We start from the raw sequence: 20,897 nt of genomic DNA, 5'->3' as shown, positions 1-20,897 counted from the left end.
GAACTGCAACCTGCTGTACCCCGTGTGGCAATTCTCGCGAGCTTAGTGGCGACAACAGGAACAAATCATGGATCTATTAATAAAAACGGAACAAACTCGGAAAAACAAATCAGAGATGGATGGATGTAAGGAGAGAGAAACATTTCTGCCAAAAAAGCGAATACTTCGTGTTAATATCTCTAAAAATGGGAAATGAGAATTTACTTTCCTAAATATGAGCAGGACAGGTCACAGAAACATGCGTCTGTATCATCAGTCAGTGAATGCCAGAGAGCCACATGAGTGAAAATGACAAATTAAAAGAAAATGTAAATGTTTCACTTGAAGACAATCAATGTGTATATAAACTGAAAATATTTAAAATAAATAAATGTGCTTTAATTCCCCTTTGTGTTTTAATTTAGGCTCTATTATAGGGATTACATAAATAGGAATGTCCACAGCATTTCAATCAACAAAGGTCGGCCTATCAGATTCTGAGCACATAGGTAGTTATTTTAGATTTGTTGTAAATCTGTTTTAAAATGTAATAATGGACCTCGGTTGGGCTGGTTTCCCGTATTTTTAAATCCAAAACAAACATGAGCCGAGCATCTACCCCAAAATTACTGCGTTTCATGTTCGATCATCCTCACTGTGTCTGCCACGAGCAATGCATTTTCTTTTGTAAATTACGCATAAAACTTAGATATAATACAATACTTAAAGTAAATGTATTTATAATTGATTTGAGAGACAGCGCCATCTAGCGGTTATAAAGTATAGGTTTATTCAGACCCTATAGTGAAATACTGTACTTGTGCCTTGAATAGAAGAAGCTTTATTGGCCAAGTATGAACATGCCAGATAGGGAATGTGTTTTTGTTTTTTGTTAGCTCACTGAACCCAGATTTAAATAGTTACAAACAGTTATAGACAAATGGCTCTTATTAACATATATACTATTTAAAAGGCATGGCAGGTTTATTTGTATAGCAAAATTCAACACAGGGTACTTCAAAGTACTTTACATTAACATTTAAAGCGGTAAGACACAATAAAACAGTAAATAACAAATAAAATGATAGTTGTTGTTAAAAAGTAAGGGCAATCGAGTACAGCAGGTAAGTATTTAATTTAAGAGTAAGCTTCAGTAAACAGTAATGTTTTTAGGCCTGATTTAAAGGAGGTGACCATTTGAACAGACCTCAGGTTTGTTCCACCGGTGAGGAGCAGAATAACTGAACGCTGCCTCACCTTGCTTGGTTCTGGTTCTTGGGAACCACAACAAACCAGATCCAGATGAACCTCAGGGGTCTGGGAGCTTCATAGGAACTAACAGATCAACCATGTATTTTGGTCCAAGACCATTCAGTCCTTCATTCCTCCCTCAGTGAGGGAATTCGCTTTGTGCAGCAGCAGTGCACACACATGCAGAAAGGGTAAAAAAAAAAAAGTAAAAAAATATATAATTACAAAATATAAACAGTATATACATTGGAATGAAAAATAGAAAGTAGTGCAGTACAGGAAAGGAAGAAAAAACGGTGCAAAAGAAGCAGGTAGGATGTGTATGATGTAGACAGATATTGCATCTTGTTATTGTCCGTTGCTACTGTGAGCAGGCCTGGCTGTGGAGCCTGATGGCAGCAGGGAGGAAGGACCTGCCATGCCTCTCAGTGACTCATTGCGGGTGACGAAGCCGGTCGCTGATGGAGCTCTCCAGGGCTCTGACAGTCTCATGAAGGGGGTGCCTTGATTAAAAATACACAACTAAAAGTCTGATAATAATTCCACTTCAGTACCCAAGTTTCACCAGATTCTCACTTAAAAGAACACAGCTTTTTCATATTTGCCACAGAATTTAAAGTAAAGGTTTCAGGAAAAAACTGCGGATTTTGTTTTACACAATACTGATCTGAGGCTCTAAGTAATTATTTTAATTGCTGTCACTTGGAATGACTGAAAATGTCTCATTCATAAAGTCTCTGTTCTCATTAGCCCAATTGTTATTTTTATTTATACAAAACCAACCTATAAATGCACAACTCTCAGCCACTCAGGGCATGTGTGTGTAAGACCGAAACCAGGCTGAAAACATGAGTGGAAATAACTGAAGTTGCAGCTTTCACTTATAAATATTTTCCTCTTGCGCATGTAGACGGTTGCAGTTGTATTAAATACAGCTGATACCAAAGACAACAAAGGCAGCAGTTCTTGTTGTCATGACTCCGCATTGTTGACTACACCGTTGTTAACACTCATACGTGTGTGATCTTCCAGTAATAGTTGTGACTGGCTGAGTGAAGCAGAAAATATGTTGTGACTCAGAAGAAAAAGCATGAAGCGAATCAGTGTAAAGACATCATTTACAAAAAGTCTATAAGTCTATAAGTTATCCTTCAGTTAGTGCGGGGGTGTAGGTGAATGCATAGAAGGTGTTCAGTTTTGGCTCTTTGTGTTTACTGTCTTTGTAAAATATATCTAAATATTGGATCTTTTAACCATTTCTTAAATTCTGTTTGAATGAAATAAAACAGTACAGTAGTTAAACTATTCGGTTAGGCTATTACAGCAAAATACATGTCAGGAGTCAAACTCATGCACGGCACCATGTAGATAAAATAAAGTAACAGGTTTTACTAAAAAAAAAAAGTCTACATTTGAATCTTTCTGCTTCTCATTTTGTTTTACACAATAGTGATCTGAGGATCTTTTATTAACTAAAATCTGAAAAGTTAAGAGACAACGGTTATTCCTTCATCCTTGCTGAAATTCCTAAAAGCAATAATGTGATAACAATTTTATTTTTTTGCTCTCATTCAGACACAAACCAACGTTCCAGGTTTTACTTTTCAGAAAATGCATTTATTTGGCTATTTTGTGGTTGCTGACTTCCCCAAATGTGTGATCAAACGGCAAAGACAAGTCCTGTAAATGTACATTTTCATTTGGAGAATTTTCCCTCAGCATGTACTTAAAGCGGAATCAAGATCATACATTTTTAACAATGTAAACAGAAAACTTTAGAAAGTCCCACCAGAGCATACAGGTGAATCTGTTTGTCTTGTGCTACTTTTTCCCCTCAACCATAATGATGTGATACCCAAACTTTGTCTTGACAGGCGGGTCTGTGTAGACCGGTTTATCCATGGTGCTGATGGATAGCGCAAACGCTGCGTCCTGGAAAGGTCCGACCATCGACCCTCGCGTCATCCATCCCAGATCCCCCTGTCATGAAAATAAGATTAATGAGGACAAATGCACAATATCAACCTAATAATATGAGTTAAATATGGGAATTGGCCTCTTAAACTTTCTAATAGGTGAAATACTGATTGAATGTTCTAAAGTCAGTTTCGTTTCCACAGAAGCCGAGAGCAGCAGAGTGAGTGTGCAGGCTGGAACACATAGGAGAGGAGATAACTGTGACAAAACCCTCAAATTGTTTCCTCGGAAATAATTTTCTCACCCACAACAACTGGTTATTACACCTGTAAGTTAAACTCAACTTCTCGAGCCTTAAGAAACATTTTACTGGATATAGTTACAAATATAGAAACTTCGTTGTGCTGTTTTTTCACTGCAGGAACCACATATGGTTCATCTGAACCGGGACAGATTTAAATCAAGCAATGAAAGAGTGAAAACTGCGAGAGAGAGAGAAAAAAAAGAAAGAAACGGCACAAATGATTATAAATCCACATGCTTACTCCTTGTCGAGCTTTGTCTTCACTGTACTGGGATGCTACTTCACTGAATCGGACTCCAGCCTTCAGCTTCTCCATTGCCTCCATACATTTTCCATGTTTTTCACAGAGGATATGTCGAACCTGAAGGTTAAAAAGGAAATCACAGAAGGACTGTCAGAAGTTGGCAGTATTAACATTGTATCCTGCAGCTTAATTAGTATCACTGTAGACATCAGTTATGTTAACGTAGTCAAATATTTCTGAAATATTTAAAGACAATCATCCATGAGACAAAGAAAATGAAATTCATTTTATGTCTTGACTTCAAATATAAAAGATATTGGCATTTTAAGTTGAGTTCTACAGACCCTGTAGATGCAAGTATTTAAAATAAATTATAATTTAAAAAACAAAACATATAGTCCAGAGGGAAAAGCACACCAGCCAAACCACAAACACAAAAAATAAACAGCCAAAAGTGACACCTGAACCATCAAGTGGAGACAAAACATATAAAAGATATTCAAAGACTTTGCGAAGAGTGGCATTACCAAAGTATTCAACAACAGTGGAGCAGTCATGCTCAGATATCGTTGACTGCAACAACAATAGAATCAGGCCACAAAAGTTAGCAATAAGAAACAAAATCCCAACAATATCAGATACAGACTTTTCATGTAACTACAAGCTCAAAATCTTCCGTAAAACACAACTCTGTTACTGAAATAATTGAAAATGTCTCATTCAGAAAGGATTTGTCCACAATAGCCCATTTTTTTTAACTGTTTTCAAACAAAACCAACTTGTAAATAGAGATTACTAAACCAAGCATGCCCTCAGGGCATGTGTGTAGGAGTGAAACCAGGCTGAAAACATGGGGGGAAATAACCAAAGTTGCAGCTTTCTCTTATGAATATTTTCCTCTTGGGGATGTAGACGGTTGCAGTTGTATTAAATACAGACTTTGGCTGCAGTACAGATGATACTAAGGACAACAACGTCAGCAGTTCTTGCTGTTTTGACTCTGCATTGTTATTTACACCGTTGTTAACACTCATCTGTGTGTGATCCCTCAGTCACAGGTGTGGTTCGCTGTGTGAAGCAGACAATATGTTGTGACTGAGAAGAAGAATTATGAAGCCAATCAGTGCAACAACCTGCTCATGTCCAAACATTTTTGGTTTTATTCATCTGCATATGACAGCAACAGCTTTATTTACATACAAAAATATTGTCTGCTGCAGATCAAAGGCTTTCTAGCCCTAGGTCTAGCCTTGATGCAGTCTAACCCTAAGATTTCCAGGGTTCTATGACACCCCAGACCCAGATCAGAGTAGATGTGCCCATTATCTCCATCTCTAGCTCAACCCAATCTCCCATCATGCAGCATTTCCTCCAACTCACCAAAAGCCAATTTCACTCCTTTCAAACAAGCCCCATCCCAGTCTGCTCCCTAAAACATACTGTTATGTACAGAGGTGCAAAGACATGCAGGAAAAAGGAGTTTTTGCTCTGATCCACTACAATTAAATGAACTGCTTTTTGCAGGATTGCTTTGATTAAAGTGTTAGCATCACCTTCACTGAAGTGCCTCCTTTTGCTGTTTTTTCTTTCTTGTCAGCTTCAGCACCACCTGACGCAGCTCCTACAAAGTAATAACGTTCAGCACATCATTAGTGAAGAAACTGCAACATTTAACACCTTTCTCGTAAACATCCTGAGTATAATGTTAAATTAAACTATTTCCTTGTGTGGCAGCTTGAACTGCAGGTGTGCTATCATTAAAACATCATTTTGAGTGAATAACTCACAAGAAACTAACCTTTCCCGCCTTTGCCACCTTTACCTTTTGGTGGCATTTTAGATTAACAGACTCAGCAATTCCAACAAGAATGAAAAAAGGATAAAAATTGTAATAGCATGTGCTAATGCTATGTTGTGATGAACATGCGCAGAAGCTGCGTCTTCTTCTTCTTCTTCTTCTTTGGGGTTTAACGGCAGCTTGCATCCAGTTAGTTGCATTGCTGCCATCTTCTGGATCTTTCAGGAACTCATATTCTCCTCATCAGACCAGTATTATTTAAAAATTTAAACAAACTCCGCCTCCCTCTTCCACTTGATCCCCCTTCCAAAATACTTCTAACTGTAACTTCTTTCACACCCACTTCTTGCAGCTCTGCCACTAGCTCAGCTCTTTCCCTGTGGTATCTCCTGCAGCAAATAAGCACATGTTGTACTTGTACTGTCTCAGGTGCTTGACACTCGGAGCATAGTCCATTTTGATGTTTTCCCATGACGTGCAGCGTGCTATTAAGAGCAGTATGCCCAATCCTTAACCTGGAGAAAATGACCTCTTCCTTTCTCCTCCCTCTTCCTCCGGTGTTCACTGAATCTGTCACTTTCCCCATTACTGAAAACAAATGCCTTCCTTTATTTCCTTCCTCCCACTCCTTCTGCCACTCCACGATGATTTGTTTCCACACTATGCTCTTCCCTTCACCCTTAGACAGGCTTAAGTTGGCATCCACCCTCTCCTTTTTCACTGCTCTCTTAGCCAACACGTCTGCTTCTTCATTGCCCCGAATGCCTGAGTGTGCTGGAACCCACATCAGCACCACTTCAACACCCCTCCTTCTCACCATCTGGTTTGCCATCAGTATCTCATATACCAGGTCGTTCCGCCCCTTGGACATCCCCATCCCAACACTCTTCACCGCAGACACGGAGTCACAACAAATCAGCACTCCACAGTTCATCAGCTGTTCTGCCCATCTCACTGCCATTAAAATTGCATACAACTCAACAGTATGTACATTTAAAAAATCAGAAGTTCTCACATAAGAGTCAACATTCTGCCTGAGCACAGTAAAGGCTGCACCCGTAGTACCTGTCTCTTGGTTTTTAGACCCATCTGTGAAAACCAATACATGACTATTGTACCTCTCGGCTACATGACAGTGAAACTCACTGACCAATTCTGCTCCCTTATTCTGTTCTCTCATTTCCAGTAGTCTCAGGTCAGTCATTGGGACCTGAAGCTCCCATACAGGTACCACAGGCCACAACACCACAGGACAGAACTCTTTATCATGAATTAAAACTTCCCGAGCCACCCTCTCCCCCGTCCATCCAAAACTAGACCCCCCCCTCAGTCCTCTCTCCCATGTTGCCTGCATAGCCACTCTGACCGGATGATCTTCCCTTTGACCCATCAGGTTCACCCAGTAATTAGCCTGAAGTTGTTTTCTCCGCAGGTACAAAGGCATTTCCCCCATCTCAACTTGCAAGGAGCACACCGGAGATGATTTTATTGCTCCTGTGCATATCCTCAGCGCTTTAGCTTGGATTACATCCAGCCCAGCCAGCACAGACTTGGAGGCAGACCCATACACCAAGCTTCCATACTCCATCCTTGATCTTATCAGGTACACATAGATCTGCCTTAGTGATGCTTTATCTGCTCCCCACTCTAATCCAGCTAAGCACCTCATCATATTCAGCACTTTTTTGCACTTGTCTATGACTTTGCGTGTATGGTCCCTCCATGTGAGCCTCGTGTCAAAAAACACACCCAGAAATTTAAAGCTCTTAACCCTCTCCAAGCTATTACCATACAGCAACAGCTTCACATTCTCATCAATTTTCTTTCTAGTGAAGAACATAGCTTTTGTTTTCTCCACAGAGAATCTGAAGCCCCACTTCCTTCCCCACTCCTCCACTTGTGCCACAGCTTCCTGCATTTTCCTCACTATAAATGTCACATTCTTTCCCCTCTTCCATAAACTCCCATCGTCGGCAAATAACGACCTGCCAATCCCCGGCTGGACATTCAGAAAAACGTCATTTATCATTATGTTAAATAGCAGCGGGCTTATCACGCTCCCCTGGGGGGTCCCATTCTCCACCACACATCTTCTAGATATGTCCCGGCCTATTTTAACTTGGATACTTCTATTGTTCAGAAAGTTCATTATCCAGTTAAACATACTTCCTCCCACTCCTAGCATGTGTCAGAAGCTGCGTCGCTCGGGTCGTTTCTTCTTCTTTGGAGTTTTTGGTTAAACGCTGGCTCCACACTGCCCCCTGCTGTCGTCACCGCGCAGTTCATGCGGCGCACAGCTGAAACTGAAACATTATTTATATATTTTTTCCCCTAAATTGATAAGAATGCATTATTTACTTATATGTTGATTTGAAATTCAAAACAACATAAGTATTACAGTAGACCACATACATAAATAACAACCTGACAATAAATGTATATACTGTACATACTGGAAAATACATTCTGGAAAATAATGTGCAATATCATTCACTACAACGTGCAATTATGTAAATATCCGTCTGTTATCTTATTTCTATACCAGTATTTATTATTATTATTATTATTATTATTATTATTATTATTATTATTATTATTATTATTATTGTATATATCAGTACTGTTTATAGTGTGTCATACTCTGTTATTATTATTGTATTATTATTATTTCTATTTCTATTGATGCCTCTTGTTTTGCACTATCCCCTTTGCTGCTGTACACTGCGAATTTCCCCGCTGTGGGACTAATAAAGGAATATCTTATCTTATCTTATTAAGCACTGTTGAGAATCATTTATTTATTTATTTTTGTATATAAATTAATCCCATTGTGTTCTGCCAGTCTTCTACGACTCTTTTACAGCTGGTCTTTTCTTCTCGCTAAAAACACCCTATTCTATCAAATGTGGACTTTCTGTTGTTTCCTCTTTAGGATCTTTATCATGATGACGCAGTTCCTATTCTGTTCAGTGTATGCAGGCTAGGAGTAACATTGTTTGCCAATGTTGTGGGGTAGTAACAAGTGTTCATGGTGTCATGTCATGTCATCCTCTCAACATGTATGCGCTCCAACATGTATACCTCACTCCCATCAGCATGCCTCACTGCTGGGACACTGTAGTTTCTTGATCTGGGCTACGTTCATGCCAGTCATGCTGGAAGCTGCAGGCCAAACATTTTTTGTTTTCATCTGAATATAACATTTTCTAAACGGGTGAAAATTTGATTTACACTTTTGTTTTATGCTATCTTAGCATTTCACCCCCATTTTTTATATAGCTCTCCCATTTAGCCCACAGCATGTGTCTCATCCGAAGATTTCCTCCGATTTTATATGTTAATTGCTCCATTTCTTTTACTTGTTCCATTAAGTCTTGTAATTTCTCTAAAACCGGACTCAATTTCTGAAGCCAGTTTTTTGTTATGAGTTTAGGAGCTGTTATTCTTTATTTAAAATTTTTAAAATAAACTAACAAATCCTTCAAAAAATTTTATTTAAAATTCTTATAAGGTACTTTTCCTCAGTTTTAACTATCTCTTTTGGTATTTTCCCTAACAAAGCAAACTCATAATCGATATTTAAGTGCAATTTCAAAATACAACAGATTTCTTTACCAATACATGACCAATACGTTTTCAGAATAGGACAGGACCAGAAGATGTGACTGTAATTAGCATGGTTTTCACCACAATCCCGCCAACATTTTGATGCACTTTTGTTTTGAAAAGTGAAAATTTTTAGGGATGCCATTGAAAGGCTAATATTATAGTGTTGTGTGTGAATGGTCACATAAACATCAGTTTTTCTTGATAACACCTTTGCCAAGTAATTTTTTTCTCTCGCTTTTTAAATCACAGCCAGATTGTATAAGCATGACACCACATGTCAAGAATACAGGCACCGCAGCTCTGATTTATGATACTATGGTTCATCCTACACCTCCTGATCACATCTGTACCCATTTTGAGAAATTCTGAGATGGTCACCGATCTTTGGGGAATTAAAAAGAAACTACTTCTGATTGAAACTTCATTTTGACTGAACCACAGTGGATAACTTACCATTTCTAAATGGAGGGCTTGCACTTTTTTTAAACCTGGCTGTACCAATATTTGCATTTATGCAAATAAAGCACATGGACAATAGATCATCTATTCAGGTGATCATTTCTGTCATAAAGCTTTAAAATGTTCACTGTATTCAGTTGTTCTTTTCCATGATATGTGTGCTGCTAATGCCAAGCTTTGCAAAAGTAAACCAATTAATTTCCCTCCAAAGCCCTGAGCCATGCAGCCCAGACGCAAAAACTGTGAAAGCTCTTTTGTGCATGAAAGAAGGTTGACTGGAAATCAGTCTTCTCAGTTTCAATGATTTTACAGGTTTTACTGTTGTAAGTTTCAGGGTTGACACCTGCATTTCCAAGAAAGTATTGGTTTCAGATTATTCATAAGAATAAAAGTTGAGAAATAATGCAGCTGAGTGTTCACAAAGGTTTGATTCATTTCACATGTCACACTGATTTCACATTTAAAGATTGACAATGTATGATTTGATGCTTCTTTATTTTTGCTCATAAGGATGAAGTTTATTTTGATCCTGTCAACAATTATGTGGCTCAGAATCTCATAGGCCGACCCTTGTTGACACTGAAATGCTGTGGACATTCTTATGTATCTAATTCCTAATACCGTCTAAATGAAAACACAAAGGAATTAAAGCACATTTATTTATTTTAAATGTTTTCAGTTCATATACACATTGATTGTCTTCAAGTGAAACGTTAAAATTTTCTTTTTATTTGTCATTTTCACTCATGTGGCTCTCTGGCATTCACTGACTGGTTATACAGCGCTGGTGCTGCCTACGGACATTGGTCTTTCCGTGAGAGACAATAAAAACGCAGTTACAAATCTTTCAGAACTCGTAACTGTTCCCCATCCTGGAAAGTAAATTCAGTTTCCCATTTTTAGAGATATTTACACGAAGTCTTTGCTTTTTGGGCAGAAATATCTTCTCTCTCGTTACATCCATCCATCTCTCAGATTTGTTGCCACTAACCTCGCAAGAACTGCCACCCAGGCTACAGCAGGTAGCAGTTCTCGCGATGCCAGTGACAACAGGCACAGAGTGTGGTTCCCCAGAGTGACCACACTTGAAGTGCCCCCCTCCTCCCACATTTTACAGTAAAAAAGGGAAATGTACTATGGTTATAAAGAGCATAGATTTACATGAACGTATTGCTGAAGTACATGCTCAACAAATAAATGTAAGACAAGCAACCAACTAGAGAGTAACACCACAGATAGACATGAGTCTACAAACGCCATACTACACTGATGCTCCAATCAGAATTCAACTCACATGCCAATGTAACATGTTAACAACATCATTTCCATCATATATGGCCTGTCTGAGGACGACATGCAAAAGTTTTACAGTATATGACTAAACAATCAAACAGGTCTACTGAATGGGCTGATGTGAAGGTAAGGTACAGCCAGAGGTGGGTAGAGTAGCCAAAAATTGTACTCAAGTAAAAGTACTGTTACTTCAGAATAATATGACTCAAGTAGAAGTAAAAAGTAGTCATCCAAATAATTACTTGAGTAAAAGTAAAAAAGTACTTGGTGAAAAAACTACTCAAGTACTGAGTAACTGTTGAGTAACGTCTGAGTTATTTTTTTTTTTTAACACAACCATTCAAAACAGACAAAAGTACAAAATAATCATCTTCAGGCAAATTAAATCAATACAATAAATTAAAATTAATAAAAAATAAAAAATAGCTTAAATTAAAATAAGCTTAAAGTAAATTCAAGTACTTTTATAAATAATAAAATAAATAAAATAGCAGAATAAAAAAATAAATTAAGCACAAGTAGCACAAAATTTCAAGCCTTAGAACACTAGAACAAGCCCATGAACTCATAGAAACTCTGTGTGTTTTTGAGTCTGTGTAAATGTGACAAAACATGCAAAAACAAACATTTTTCCCAAAGAATAACCCAGTGATGTCATGAGATTGACGCGTATGCGGATAAAAGAAAAGTAACAGCTCAATGTAGCCTAATGTAGCGGAGTAAGAGTAACAGTTTCTTCTTCACAAATCTACTCAAGTAAAAGTAAAGTAAAGTATAAAAGTATAGTGATTCAAAACTACTCCTAAAAGTACAAAATTTCCCAAAACTTACTCAAGTAAATGCAACTCGTTACTACCCACCTCTGGGTACAGCACAATAATAAAATAATGTCACGGGTGTGGTTTTGTTGAGGACCCACATGCAGGAGAGCAGGAGCCAGGAGTTGCAAAAACTGGGTTTATTAATCAAAAAACAAGAACTAAAAGCGCTGCAGAGCAGGATTAACAAAAACCAGGATCATGAACAACAAAAACTACGAGGAGACATGGGAGCAAACAGTACGGACCGACATGGAGCAGGGAAAGACAAGACCAGATATACCCAGGGGATAACGAGACAATGGTGGGGACAATCAGGGCAGATGGAACACAGGAGGAGCAGAACTGAAAACACACTGGGGGGAAATGTCAAACCCTGACAAATGTGTAGGCTGTTAGATTTAAGGTTGTTAAGTTGCTAAGGCACTCACTCAAACGCAATTCTTTTTATTTTATTATTATTATTATTATTATTATTATTATTATTATTATTATTATTATTATTATTATTATTATTATTATTATTATTATTTATAGAAAATTAGCTGGGATAGGCTCCAGCAGACCCCCATGACCCTGGAAAGGATAAAGCGGGTATAGATAATGGATGGATAGATGGATGGATGGATGGATATTATTATTATTATTATTATTATTATTATTATTATTATTATTATTATTATTATTATTATTTTCATGTATTTTTATTATATCATTGGTTACTGCTGTACCTGTTTGCTCCTCTTCCAGCAAATATATAGAGAAAATAAAATATATGGTTCAGTTAGTTATTTAATTTGGTCAGTGGTGGACAGTAACGGAGTAAATTTACTTGAGTACTGTACTTAAGTACATATCCAGAGGATTTGTACTTTACTTGAGTATTAGATTTCTTTGGTACTTATTACTCTTACTTGAATACATTTCCAAGACAAATATTTCTACTTTTACCCGAGTAAACTTCTAGGAAGGCTGAAAAGTACTCGTTACTTTCAGGTCTGCTCTTTTTTCTTCTTCCCTAAAATCCTATTGGACACAAGCTGTTTTTGTCAAAGGAGGACCTACACAGTGCACGCTCTCCACTGGGATGTACGTAAAGCGGAAATACGTCAAGCCTCCTCAAAACGATACCGCCAAAGTAGCCTGCGTTTGTCAAGACAGAGCCGCAACAATGGCTACGCCAGCGTCAGGAGAAGAAAGACAATCCGCTGAGTCGTCTGAGTCTGATAATGAGCCGGACTCGGAGCAGGGACTTTCACAAAATCCTTGGCCGTATCTTAACTCAATGTTTGAGTTCGACCGAGTAAAAAACGAGGGCACAGACAAACCACAGACATTTATTTTCAAATGTTTATTGTGTCTGCTGAAGCAGAACTACCTCTCTGCTTTCAACAACTCAACATCAAATTCTCAGAAACAAGAATTAAAAGATCCTTAAATTAATTTAGAAAAAATATAGTAATTTACTGATGTGGAAAATAAGAAATTTACTCTTACTCTTACTTTTACTTAAAGTACATTTAAAAGCATTTACTTTTGGATACTTAAGTACCTTTACTTTTCTACTCTTACTCGAGTAATATTTTGACTGAGCTACTTTTACTTGTAACAGAGTAAATTTTGACCAGTAGTATTTGTACTCTTACTCAAGTACTGGGGTCGAGTACTCTGTCCACCTCTGGATTTGGTGCCCCCTCATTGGCTGTTGCCCTTGGGCGCTCGTCCGGTTCATGGATAATCTAGGGCACAGGAATGCAGTTTAACAATTATTATATTTTAAAACGGGACATTTTCGGGAAAATACTATAGGACGGCAGGAAAGAGGGGTAAATACAGGTATAGTTTCCCAGCCAAAACGGGAGACTTGACATGTGTGACCTTGAGGGCCGTTACTATGGCAACAAAGGGGTACACAAACGCTGCTGCTGGCCGGGACGGTGCTGAAGTGTTGTTGGCCACTTAAAACCGCGTCAAAACATGGAGAGGTTCGAGGAGGTGTTGCGTTTGGGCCGAGGGGGGGCCGGGGACGTGTTCCTCATGAGGGACAGGCAGCGGAAGAGTCTGTGCGCCGTCAAGAGGATCAAAGTGGAGCCAACGCGAGCGCGCAGGACGCAGGCGGCCGTCCTGCAGGAGGCGGACATCATCCGCAGGCTGCAGCACCCCAACGTCGTCACCTGCACCGACGCCTTCGCCAACCCCGCCGACGGCTGCGTCTACATCGTGATGGACTACTGCGACGGCGGCACCTTGGACGACAAAGTCAAAGGGAGGAAGCCGGAGCAGTTTTTCCCGGAGGACTGTGTGATGTGCTGGTTCGCGCAGGTCACCAGAGCTGTGGAGTATATACACAAAGCCAAAGTTCTCCACAGGGACATCAAAACCTCAAATGTGCTTCTGACAAAGCAGGGTTTGGTAAAGCTGGGAGACTTTGGCATATCCAAGGTGATGAGCCACACGGCGGACATGGCGTCCACGTGTGCGGGGACACCCAGCTACCTCAGTCCCGAGCTCTGCCAGGATGTCCCATACAGCTACAAGTCAGACATGTGGGCCCTCGGCTGTCTCCTGTATGAGATCTGTGCTCTCAGGCCTCCATTTTCAGCTTCAAACATCTTGAGTCTTTCCAAAAAGATCATCAAAGGAGAGTATGATCCTGTACCTGAGGTGTTTTCAGACAGCACCACCTCTCTAATCCACAGACTGCTCAGTCTGGATCCACAGGACAGACCCAGCGCTGCTCATGTACTCCTCACTGCTCAAGTGCAAAATCACCTCCCGGCTATCACAGAAAAACAGACAGATTGCACTCCAGACATCAGCAGAACACCATGGCCAGATGTTTTGTGTCAGTACTGCTCATTACCGGAGGAAGGGCATGCACCGGAGGCCAGATCCACTGATGTAGACCAGGAAGATGCTTTAAGGGGTTTGGGGCCGAGCGACTGTCACTATCCTGATGACTTTGATGAAGATGAAAGTTCGTCCTTGCCAGAGGAACTCTTACTGGGAAGTTCTGCTGAATCTGCTGGTATGTTGAGCTGGAAAAGGAAAGTGAAAGTTATTAATGGTTCTGTAATCAGTCAAAGACAATGTGAGAGTGTGTAGGATGATGCGTTGGGAGGGTTCAGTTAAGGCTCTTCCTGTTTACTGTTTAAGTAAAATATTGGATCCTTTATGTGGTTATAATCTCTCATTTGCATTTTAATCTGATATGGTCGTTAAACAGTTAGATGGTGAAAATACAACATTTCTTGAGTCTCTAAACTTAAACACAATAAAAAAGCTTTTATCTTCAGCTTTTCAAACTCAGCTTGACTTATATTTATCTAGAGTTCATCATGAAGGATTTGTTAGTGGGTACTGGATAAAAAAACCAAAAGGTTCTTGCAGAATATCCTATATTTCTTTATTCTCTATTGATTTATATATATAATTATATGCATGTTTTAAAATTATTATTATTATTTTTTTTTAATTATTTTTTTTACCTTGTCTGCACACATATTAATGATTGATACCATGAAGGTAGAAACCAAAGGTATATGTGCATTATTACTATATTTAATATATATACATATATATACGCATACATATGCATACACATACATAAATATACACATACAAACCCAGTGATTTTTTTTTTTTTTGGGGTGGGGGGGTGACGACATCCACTGCCAATCCAGGAAGCAGGAACACACGGAGACACACGTCAAGCACTGGAAATCTGCAACAAAAAACCACAAACAAAACACGAAACTGGCACGGAGCCGACCAAAACACGAACAGCAATCGACCCAAATCTTGAGATCTGATCGCAGTCTGAGCTAAGCTTCCGCTACCGCTAAAATTATTATTTAACACCAAACATTAAACAAGCTCTTCAAAACCAAATACGGATTTGGATTACGTACATTGATACCCTTGTATTCTTGGTCTGGGGTTTGTTTAAAGAATGGATTGATTCATTGACTGATCAACTTATTCATAAATAAAATGTCACAATCTGAAACGTTTAAGGCCAGCAGAGGTAGTTTGGTCATCTGGTTGTGACGTGTCGTTGACGCCCTGGCACGTCCAACTGAGAGAAGCCCTGAGGCAGATCCAGGACTTGCTGGATGGAGGATGTTTCTTGGCTGACCAGGGAATGTCCTCGGTATCAACAGGGACGTCTGAGCCTTTTTAATGCCGACCCTACGACCTGAATCCGGATGAGAAGACGTTGATAGATTTAGAGGCAAAGCAGCCAAACATTGAATGGTTTCAGCTCCTGAAATTTACATTTTCCTTTTGTTTTCCCACACTCCCTTTAGTGTCATTTTTCCCAGATAGCCATACTTAAGTTTTAGATAAGTAACTTGGAGATGTCCCTGCTGACTCATTTGATAATTAAAACCTGCATACTAAGGTTTATAGGGAGGTACGAGGCTGGTAGGAGGTTCTGGTCACCCTTCAATCAAAACCAGGAGATAAAGACATTCCCACTTGTTGTTGCTGTCCAGCCGGGACTAAAGCACCATCTAACTTCACTATATATATATATATATATATATATATATATATATATATATATATATATATATATATATATATATATATATATATATATATATATATATATATAAAGTATATATGAAATGAAAATGACATACTTGTTAATCAAAGCAACAATATAAATATGTTGTGGTGAATAACATCCATCTCTTTTGGGATGAGAGAACATTTTAAAAACAAAATAAAAGGTCTTCATATTCTCCTTTCATTGCATAAGCAGCTTGCTCAGCAGATGTTCTCTATTCTTCCACTGATTCCAGGTGCCCTTGACACGTCACAGCAGGCTGAATACTCAGATGACTTTGAGGAAGATGAGGAACAAGAAGATGCTGAAAGTGTAGTGGATTCTGTCCACACGGGGGTCCACGAGCAGCCCCACGAGGAGACACTGGTGGAAGAGTTTCAGCTCTGTGACGCGGGAGGACTAACCGTCACACTGAAAGCACTGAAGGAAAGAGGCTGAGAACCGTCGCATCCTTAAGTGGAACCCAGTGTTAAGTAAATGGCTCTGTTACCTGCAGCCACACCTACAGCGTTAATAATGTTAATAATTTGGCATCCGTTTGAAAGCCTATTCACGCCATCGGAGCTGTGAAGACCTGAGTTGTTTTACTTTAAGTTTTAAACACTTGGTGGCGCTAGAGAGGGACAGAAGTCCTGATCAGCATGAGCTGTTTCTGTTGCTGATCAGTGGGAAGCTGAAAACTCCTGGAGATTGTGTCCAACCAGGACAGGTGGATGGGAAGACAGATGCAGCACAAGTCCCTGGAAGATTTAATACAATCAAATTAAAATGTCACATTTATCAATTTTTATACATTATGCAGGAAGAGCCTGATAATGTATAATGATGTTTATTATAATAATTAGCTTCACAAATATATTGCAGTGTATTTCTATGTGTATATCTCCGGTAGTATTTATAGTATATACAGTATGCAGTCATTTCAGTATTTCATCTGCTTTGTTAAGATATAATGCATGAAATGCTTTTTATCTTTCTTTAAAAATGAGACAGATGGAGAAAAAAGTTCTGCCTTCAAAAAGGAAGTGGCAACTAGTCAGAGAAGAAACACCCTAATAGCATGACAGAAACTGAGATAGAGAAACCAAATTTAGGCTGCATATTTGAAAAGTGACGCTGCAATAGAAACTGGATGATAAAGCCCCCACCCATGGCAACATGGGGATTTCACTGATGAATTAATACTGCCCATTATTAGGATTCCCTGGTCCCTGCTTGAAAAACTGTCTTAACACTTCATCTCAGTGGAGTTTGTTTTCTTCTCCAAGATTCACCACTTTCCATAATGATGACACACTGTCTGTGAAGTAAATAAAACAGAATCCAACTATTCACAGCTAATTAAAAGCTCCTATTTAACCCTCTCCGATCAAAGGCTTCGGTTTGAAAAGCTTTCCGAAACCTGAGGGTTTCCTTGGAAAATTAAAACATCAAAACATCTTATTTATGAGCTTCTGGCTAAACTGTAGATGGGAAATAGAGTTCTTTGGATTTTAAAATGTTGGCCTTTATCATAAATTATTGACTTTGCCCTGATGTTGTTTATCAGTATCAAGAAAAGAAAAAGAGATTAAGTTCTGAAAATGAAATATCTTCCTCTTCCCGCTTTTTGTCAGTATAAACTTCGTCGCAGGGATCTATCTATCTATCTATCTATCTATCTATCTATCTATCTATCTATCTATCTATCTCTATTTATCTATCTATCTACCAATCTATCTATTTCATTGTACAAGTTTGTGAAAATATGAGAGAAGCATCATCCAAAATAAGTTAAGGAAAAGCTTATAACTTTTTCTTGCGTTATTTCATTCTTTTTCTGAAGACTCAAACCCTTTCTCATACTTTTAAAGGAAGGAATAACGCACCTATGGGGGATTTGTTCCATTCAAAGGCAAATACACATCTTTTATGGGGTTTTACTTTAATATTAGGCTACGTGTCTACAAAATCTTGAAGTAAAATCCAAACTCTTGAATGGAAGCTTCCTACTTCTGTGAGCTGCCTGTGAAACATCAAAAGACCATCCTGAGAGGCACAATCTGAAACGCAGATTTGCATCTTGCCTTTATTAATACACTTTTTGAACTTTAAGAATTTATGTCCTTAAAGTTTCCTTTCTCTGACAGCAGGAGTGAAATTAACAAATAATAACTGAAACTGGACCTGGATCTGGAATGTTGAGGTTGTTCACATGCATACAACGGGATTTTCTTTATGCATTTTCACTGAAAATAACTGCATTGTCTGCATGCACTTTATAACACTTCAAACACATATGAAAGTTACACACACATACACTCAACAAAAAGAAGAAACATTTTGCCATCAATGCATTAGACTTTCAGCATGAATAAATTTACGCTTTGAAAGTGCCACACTCAAGAACCGTCTCTACGGAAATGTAAGATTCAACTTTTATCAGCACACCATCTCTCATGAGCTGACCAAACTTTTCCCCGGCCTGTAGTCAGCAGTCTCAGCTTCACCCACATTACATTTACAAGCAATACAGCACACAGGTCCCCAGCGTGAGAAACCACAGGGCCATGAACTGTTCCATGAAGCAATAGTGTGGTATAAGTGTAAAGATGATGTTAATTTACCATCTAAATCTCCACTGAACATGGAAGAGAATACGCGCGCAAGACGTCAATGACGTCTGTAGGGATTCGATTCCTCGTGCGTCACTTACAACGGATCACTAAATGGGAGCAAGAGGTCAAGGAAGTTCTCAATGTAATATAATTTACAGTAATGTAATGTGCTTTATTTATATAGCACTTTATAACATCCTTTCAGTGTGCCAAAGTGCTTTACAGCAAGTAATAGATACAAAGGAGGACAAATAAGAACAATCAAAGATACAAACAAAATCTAATAAGTTAAGTGTCATCACAGCACTGGGTGTTAACAGCCATCTTAAATAGGTGGGTTTTTAGCCTAGATTTAAAAATGCTGAGATCAGAAATAAGCTGCATCTCGGCGGGGAGCTTATTCGGAAAAGGCTCGGTCACCCCAGTGTTTATATTTTGACCTCGGGACTTCAGGCAAAAGTTGATCAGTTGACCTCAGCGCTCTACTGGGATTATGGACAGTCAAAAGCTCGGATAAATATCAAATCAAACTGTATTTATAGAGCACCTTTCATGCATAGAATGCAGCACAAAGTGTTTTACATAAAAACAATACACAAACATAAAACATATTACAGTTTTTCTCAGTCGCTTTGGTACATTTCTCAGATCATCCTCGACATTTGCAAAACAGTAAGTGCATTTCTCAAAACAGTTCGTACAAATAGCAAAACACCATGGATTACCTGCAAAAGCCAGTCTCTTGCTCAAAATCCTTAGTTCATCTCTCAAAATTAAATATCTGTGTCAATGAACGTGTCAGTGCATCAGAATCACAAGTGCTTGTGTCATTGTGTACGGATAAGACAGTCAAATTGCTTAGTCATGTTTTTTATTCATTTTCATTAATTTTTATTGTTTGTAAGACAATTTGTTGACAGATCATGTATTTGCGATACAGAAAAGAAAAAGACAGCACTGCAGAGCAAAAAGACAAAAAACAAAAGTAGAAATGTAACATAGGACAATCTCTTTAGGGAAAACTGTACATGCAGTACTGTAGGAATTACAGTGCAGTGCCTATTGTTAGATTACATACCTGTTCTGTCGACGAAAAGTCTGAACGATTGAGGACACAGTTGTTCTCCCAACATTTGGCTGCACCCTTCGACCAGCCTCGGCCATTGTAAGCCCATGATTGAGAACATGGTCTACAAGTGTAGCTCTTATCTCATCAGGAACGCGCATATGTCCTCGGCCTCTTCTGCCTCTTCCTCTGTTTTGCCTCCCAACTCCTCCGCCACGCAGCCTCACTCCTCTTCCTCTTCTTCTTCTCTCTGGCTGTTGACCCTGTCCAATTCCTTGTCCTTCCATTGTCAGACATTGTAACATTGTGTTGTGCTCCGGCTATATGTATACTTGCCAGCTGATAGTTCATGAGATGCACCTTTGAGCTATTTCAGAAAACTGGTTGATCATTGGTTGATCTAATGCTTGACATATTTCCCTTCATTACAGAAAGTCAAGATTCACCTGGGATCAATTTACCAATTCAGGCCAGATTTAGAAACAAAGTCTAATGGAAATGTATAGAAATATGCTGACATATTATGACAACTTGTTCAACCATTTTGCATGTAAAGACTTATGCAATGAACTAATGCCTAAATGTTGTGGGGGTGAGACTATTCAACAGAGACCCATTATAATACATTTTGATCAACATGACATAAACAACTGATAATGTAGGAAACAGCAGAAAATTGTACATTATCATTTGCATGGATGACAAATGCATTTGCAACTTGTTCAAAGAAATGAGAAACTGTGTTTTTGATGTGCACAAGTGACACAATGATGTGAAGATTGAACAAGTAGTTTTGAGAATTTCAATTCTGATCTGAGAAATGTACCAAAGCGACTGAGAAAAACTGTAAATAGGTTTGTTTTTAGCCTAGATTTAAAAATGCTGAGATCAGAAATAAGCTGCATCTCGGAAGGGAGCTTATTCGGAAAAGGCTCGGTCACCCCAGTGTTTATATTTTGACCTCGGGACTTCAGGCAAAAGTTGAT

At 38.7% G+C, this 20,897-nt stretch overlaps 2 protein-coding genes across 4 annotated transcripts; one reads left to right on the top strand and one right to left on the bottom strand.

Annotated features, from left to right (window-relative positions):
• Window positions 1-2,818: 2,818 nt before the first annotated feature.
• pin4 (protein (peptidylprolyl cis/trans isomerase) NIMA-interacting, 4 (parvulin)) lies at window positions 2,819-7,712 on the bottom strand. Of its 3 annotated transcripts, none has more exons than XM_061724959.1 (4): window positions 7,660-7,712; window positions 5,249-5,316; window positions 3,693-3,812; window positions 2,819-3,210 (listed from the first exon to the last, which is right to left on the bottom strand). In XM_061724959.1, the coding sequence occupies exons 1-4, from the start codon at window positions 7,676-7,678 to the stop codon at window positions 3,052-3,054; spliced, it is 366 nt and encodes a 121-aa protein (XP_061580943.1). In that variant the 5' UTR covers window positions 7,679-7,712; the 3' UTR covers window positions 2,819-3,051. The 3 variants fall into 3 exon arrangements, 2 of the variants coding, with proteins under 2 accessions (XP_061580943.1, XP_061580940.1); XM_061724956.1 differs by lacking the exon at window positions 7,660-7,712 and adding an exon at window positions 5,494-5,884; XR_009782885.1 differs by lacking the exons at window positions 2,819-3,210; window positions 7,660-7,712 and adding an exon at window positions 5,483-7,653 and having other exon boundaries at window positions 3,749-3,812.
• Window positions 7,713-13,634: 5,922 nt separating this feature from the next.
• On the top strand, window positions 13,635-16,686 carry nek12 (NIMA-related kinase 12). The gene is made up of 2 exons (XM_061726020.1): window positions 13,635-14,700; window positions 16,484-16,686. The coding sequence occupies exons 1-2, from the start codon at window positions 13,650-13,652 to the stop codon at window positions 16,684-16,686; spliced, it is 1,254 nt and encodes a 417-aa protein (XP_061582004.1). The 5' UTR covers window positions 13,635-13,649.
• The last annotated feature ends 4,211 nt before the right edge of the window (window positions 16,687-20,897 follow it).

The sequence above is a fragment of the Cololabis saira genome, chromosome 7, assembly GCF_033807715.1.
Source record: "Cololabis saira isolate AMF1-May2022 chromosome 7, fColSai1.1, whole genome shotgun sequence".
NCBI classification, from domain to species: domain Eukaryota; kingdom Metazoa; phylum Chordata; class Actinopteri; order Beloniformes; family Belonidae; genus Cololabis; species Cololabis saira.
This window is presented reverse-complemented; position numbering and strand designations above follow the sequence as displayed.

What these genes read in the sequence shown, in the direction of transcription:
- pin4 (XM_061724956.1), bottom strand. Translation starts at nt 5,530, where the DNA reads ATGCCACCAAAAGGTAAAGGTGGCAAAGGCGGGAAAG. An exon ending in AAGGAGGCACTTCAGTGAAG is followed by an intron (nt 3,813 to 5,248) that starts GTGATGCTAACA and finishes TTTAACCTTCAG; the next exon opens with GTTCGACATATCCTCTGTGA. An exon ending in AAGACAAAGCTCGACAAGGA is followed by an intron (nt 3,211 to 3,692) that starts GTAAGCATGTGG and finishes TTTTCATGACAG; the next exon opens with GGGGATCTGGGATGGATGAC.
- nek12 (XM_061726020.1), top strand. Translation starts at nt 13,650, where the DNA reads ATGGAGAGGTTCGAGGAGGTGTTGCGTTTGGGCCGAGGGGGGGCCGGG. An exon ending in AAGTTCTGCTGAATCTGCTG is followed by an intron (nt 14,701 to 16,483) that starts GTATGTTGAGCT and finishes CACTGATTCCAG; the next exon opens with GTGCCCTTGACACGTCACAG.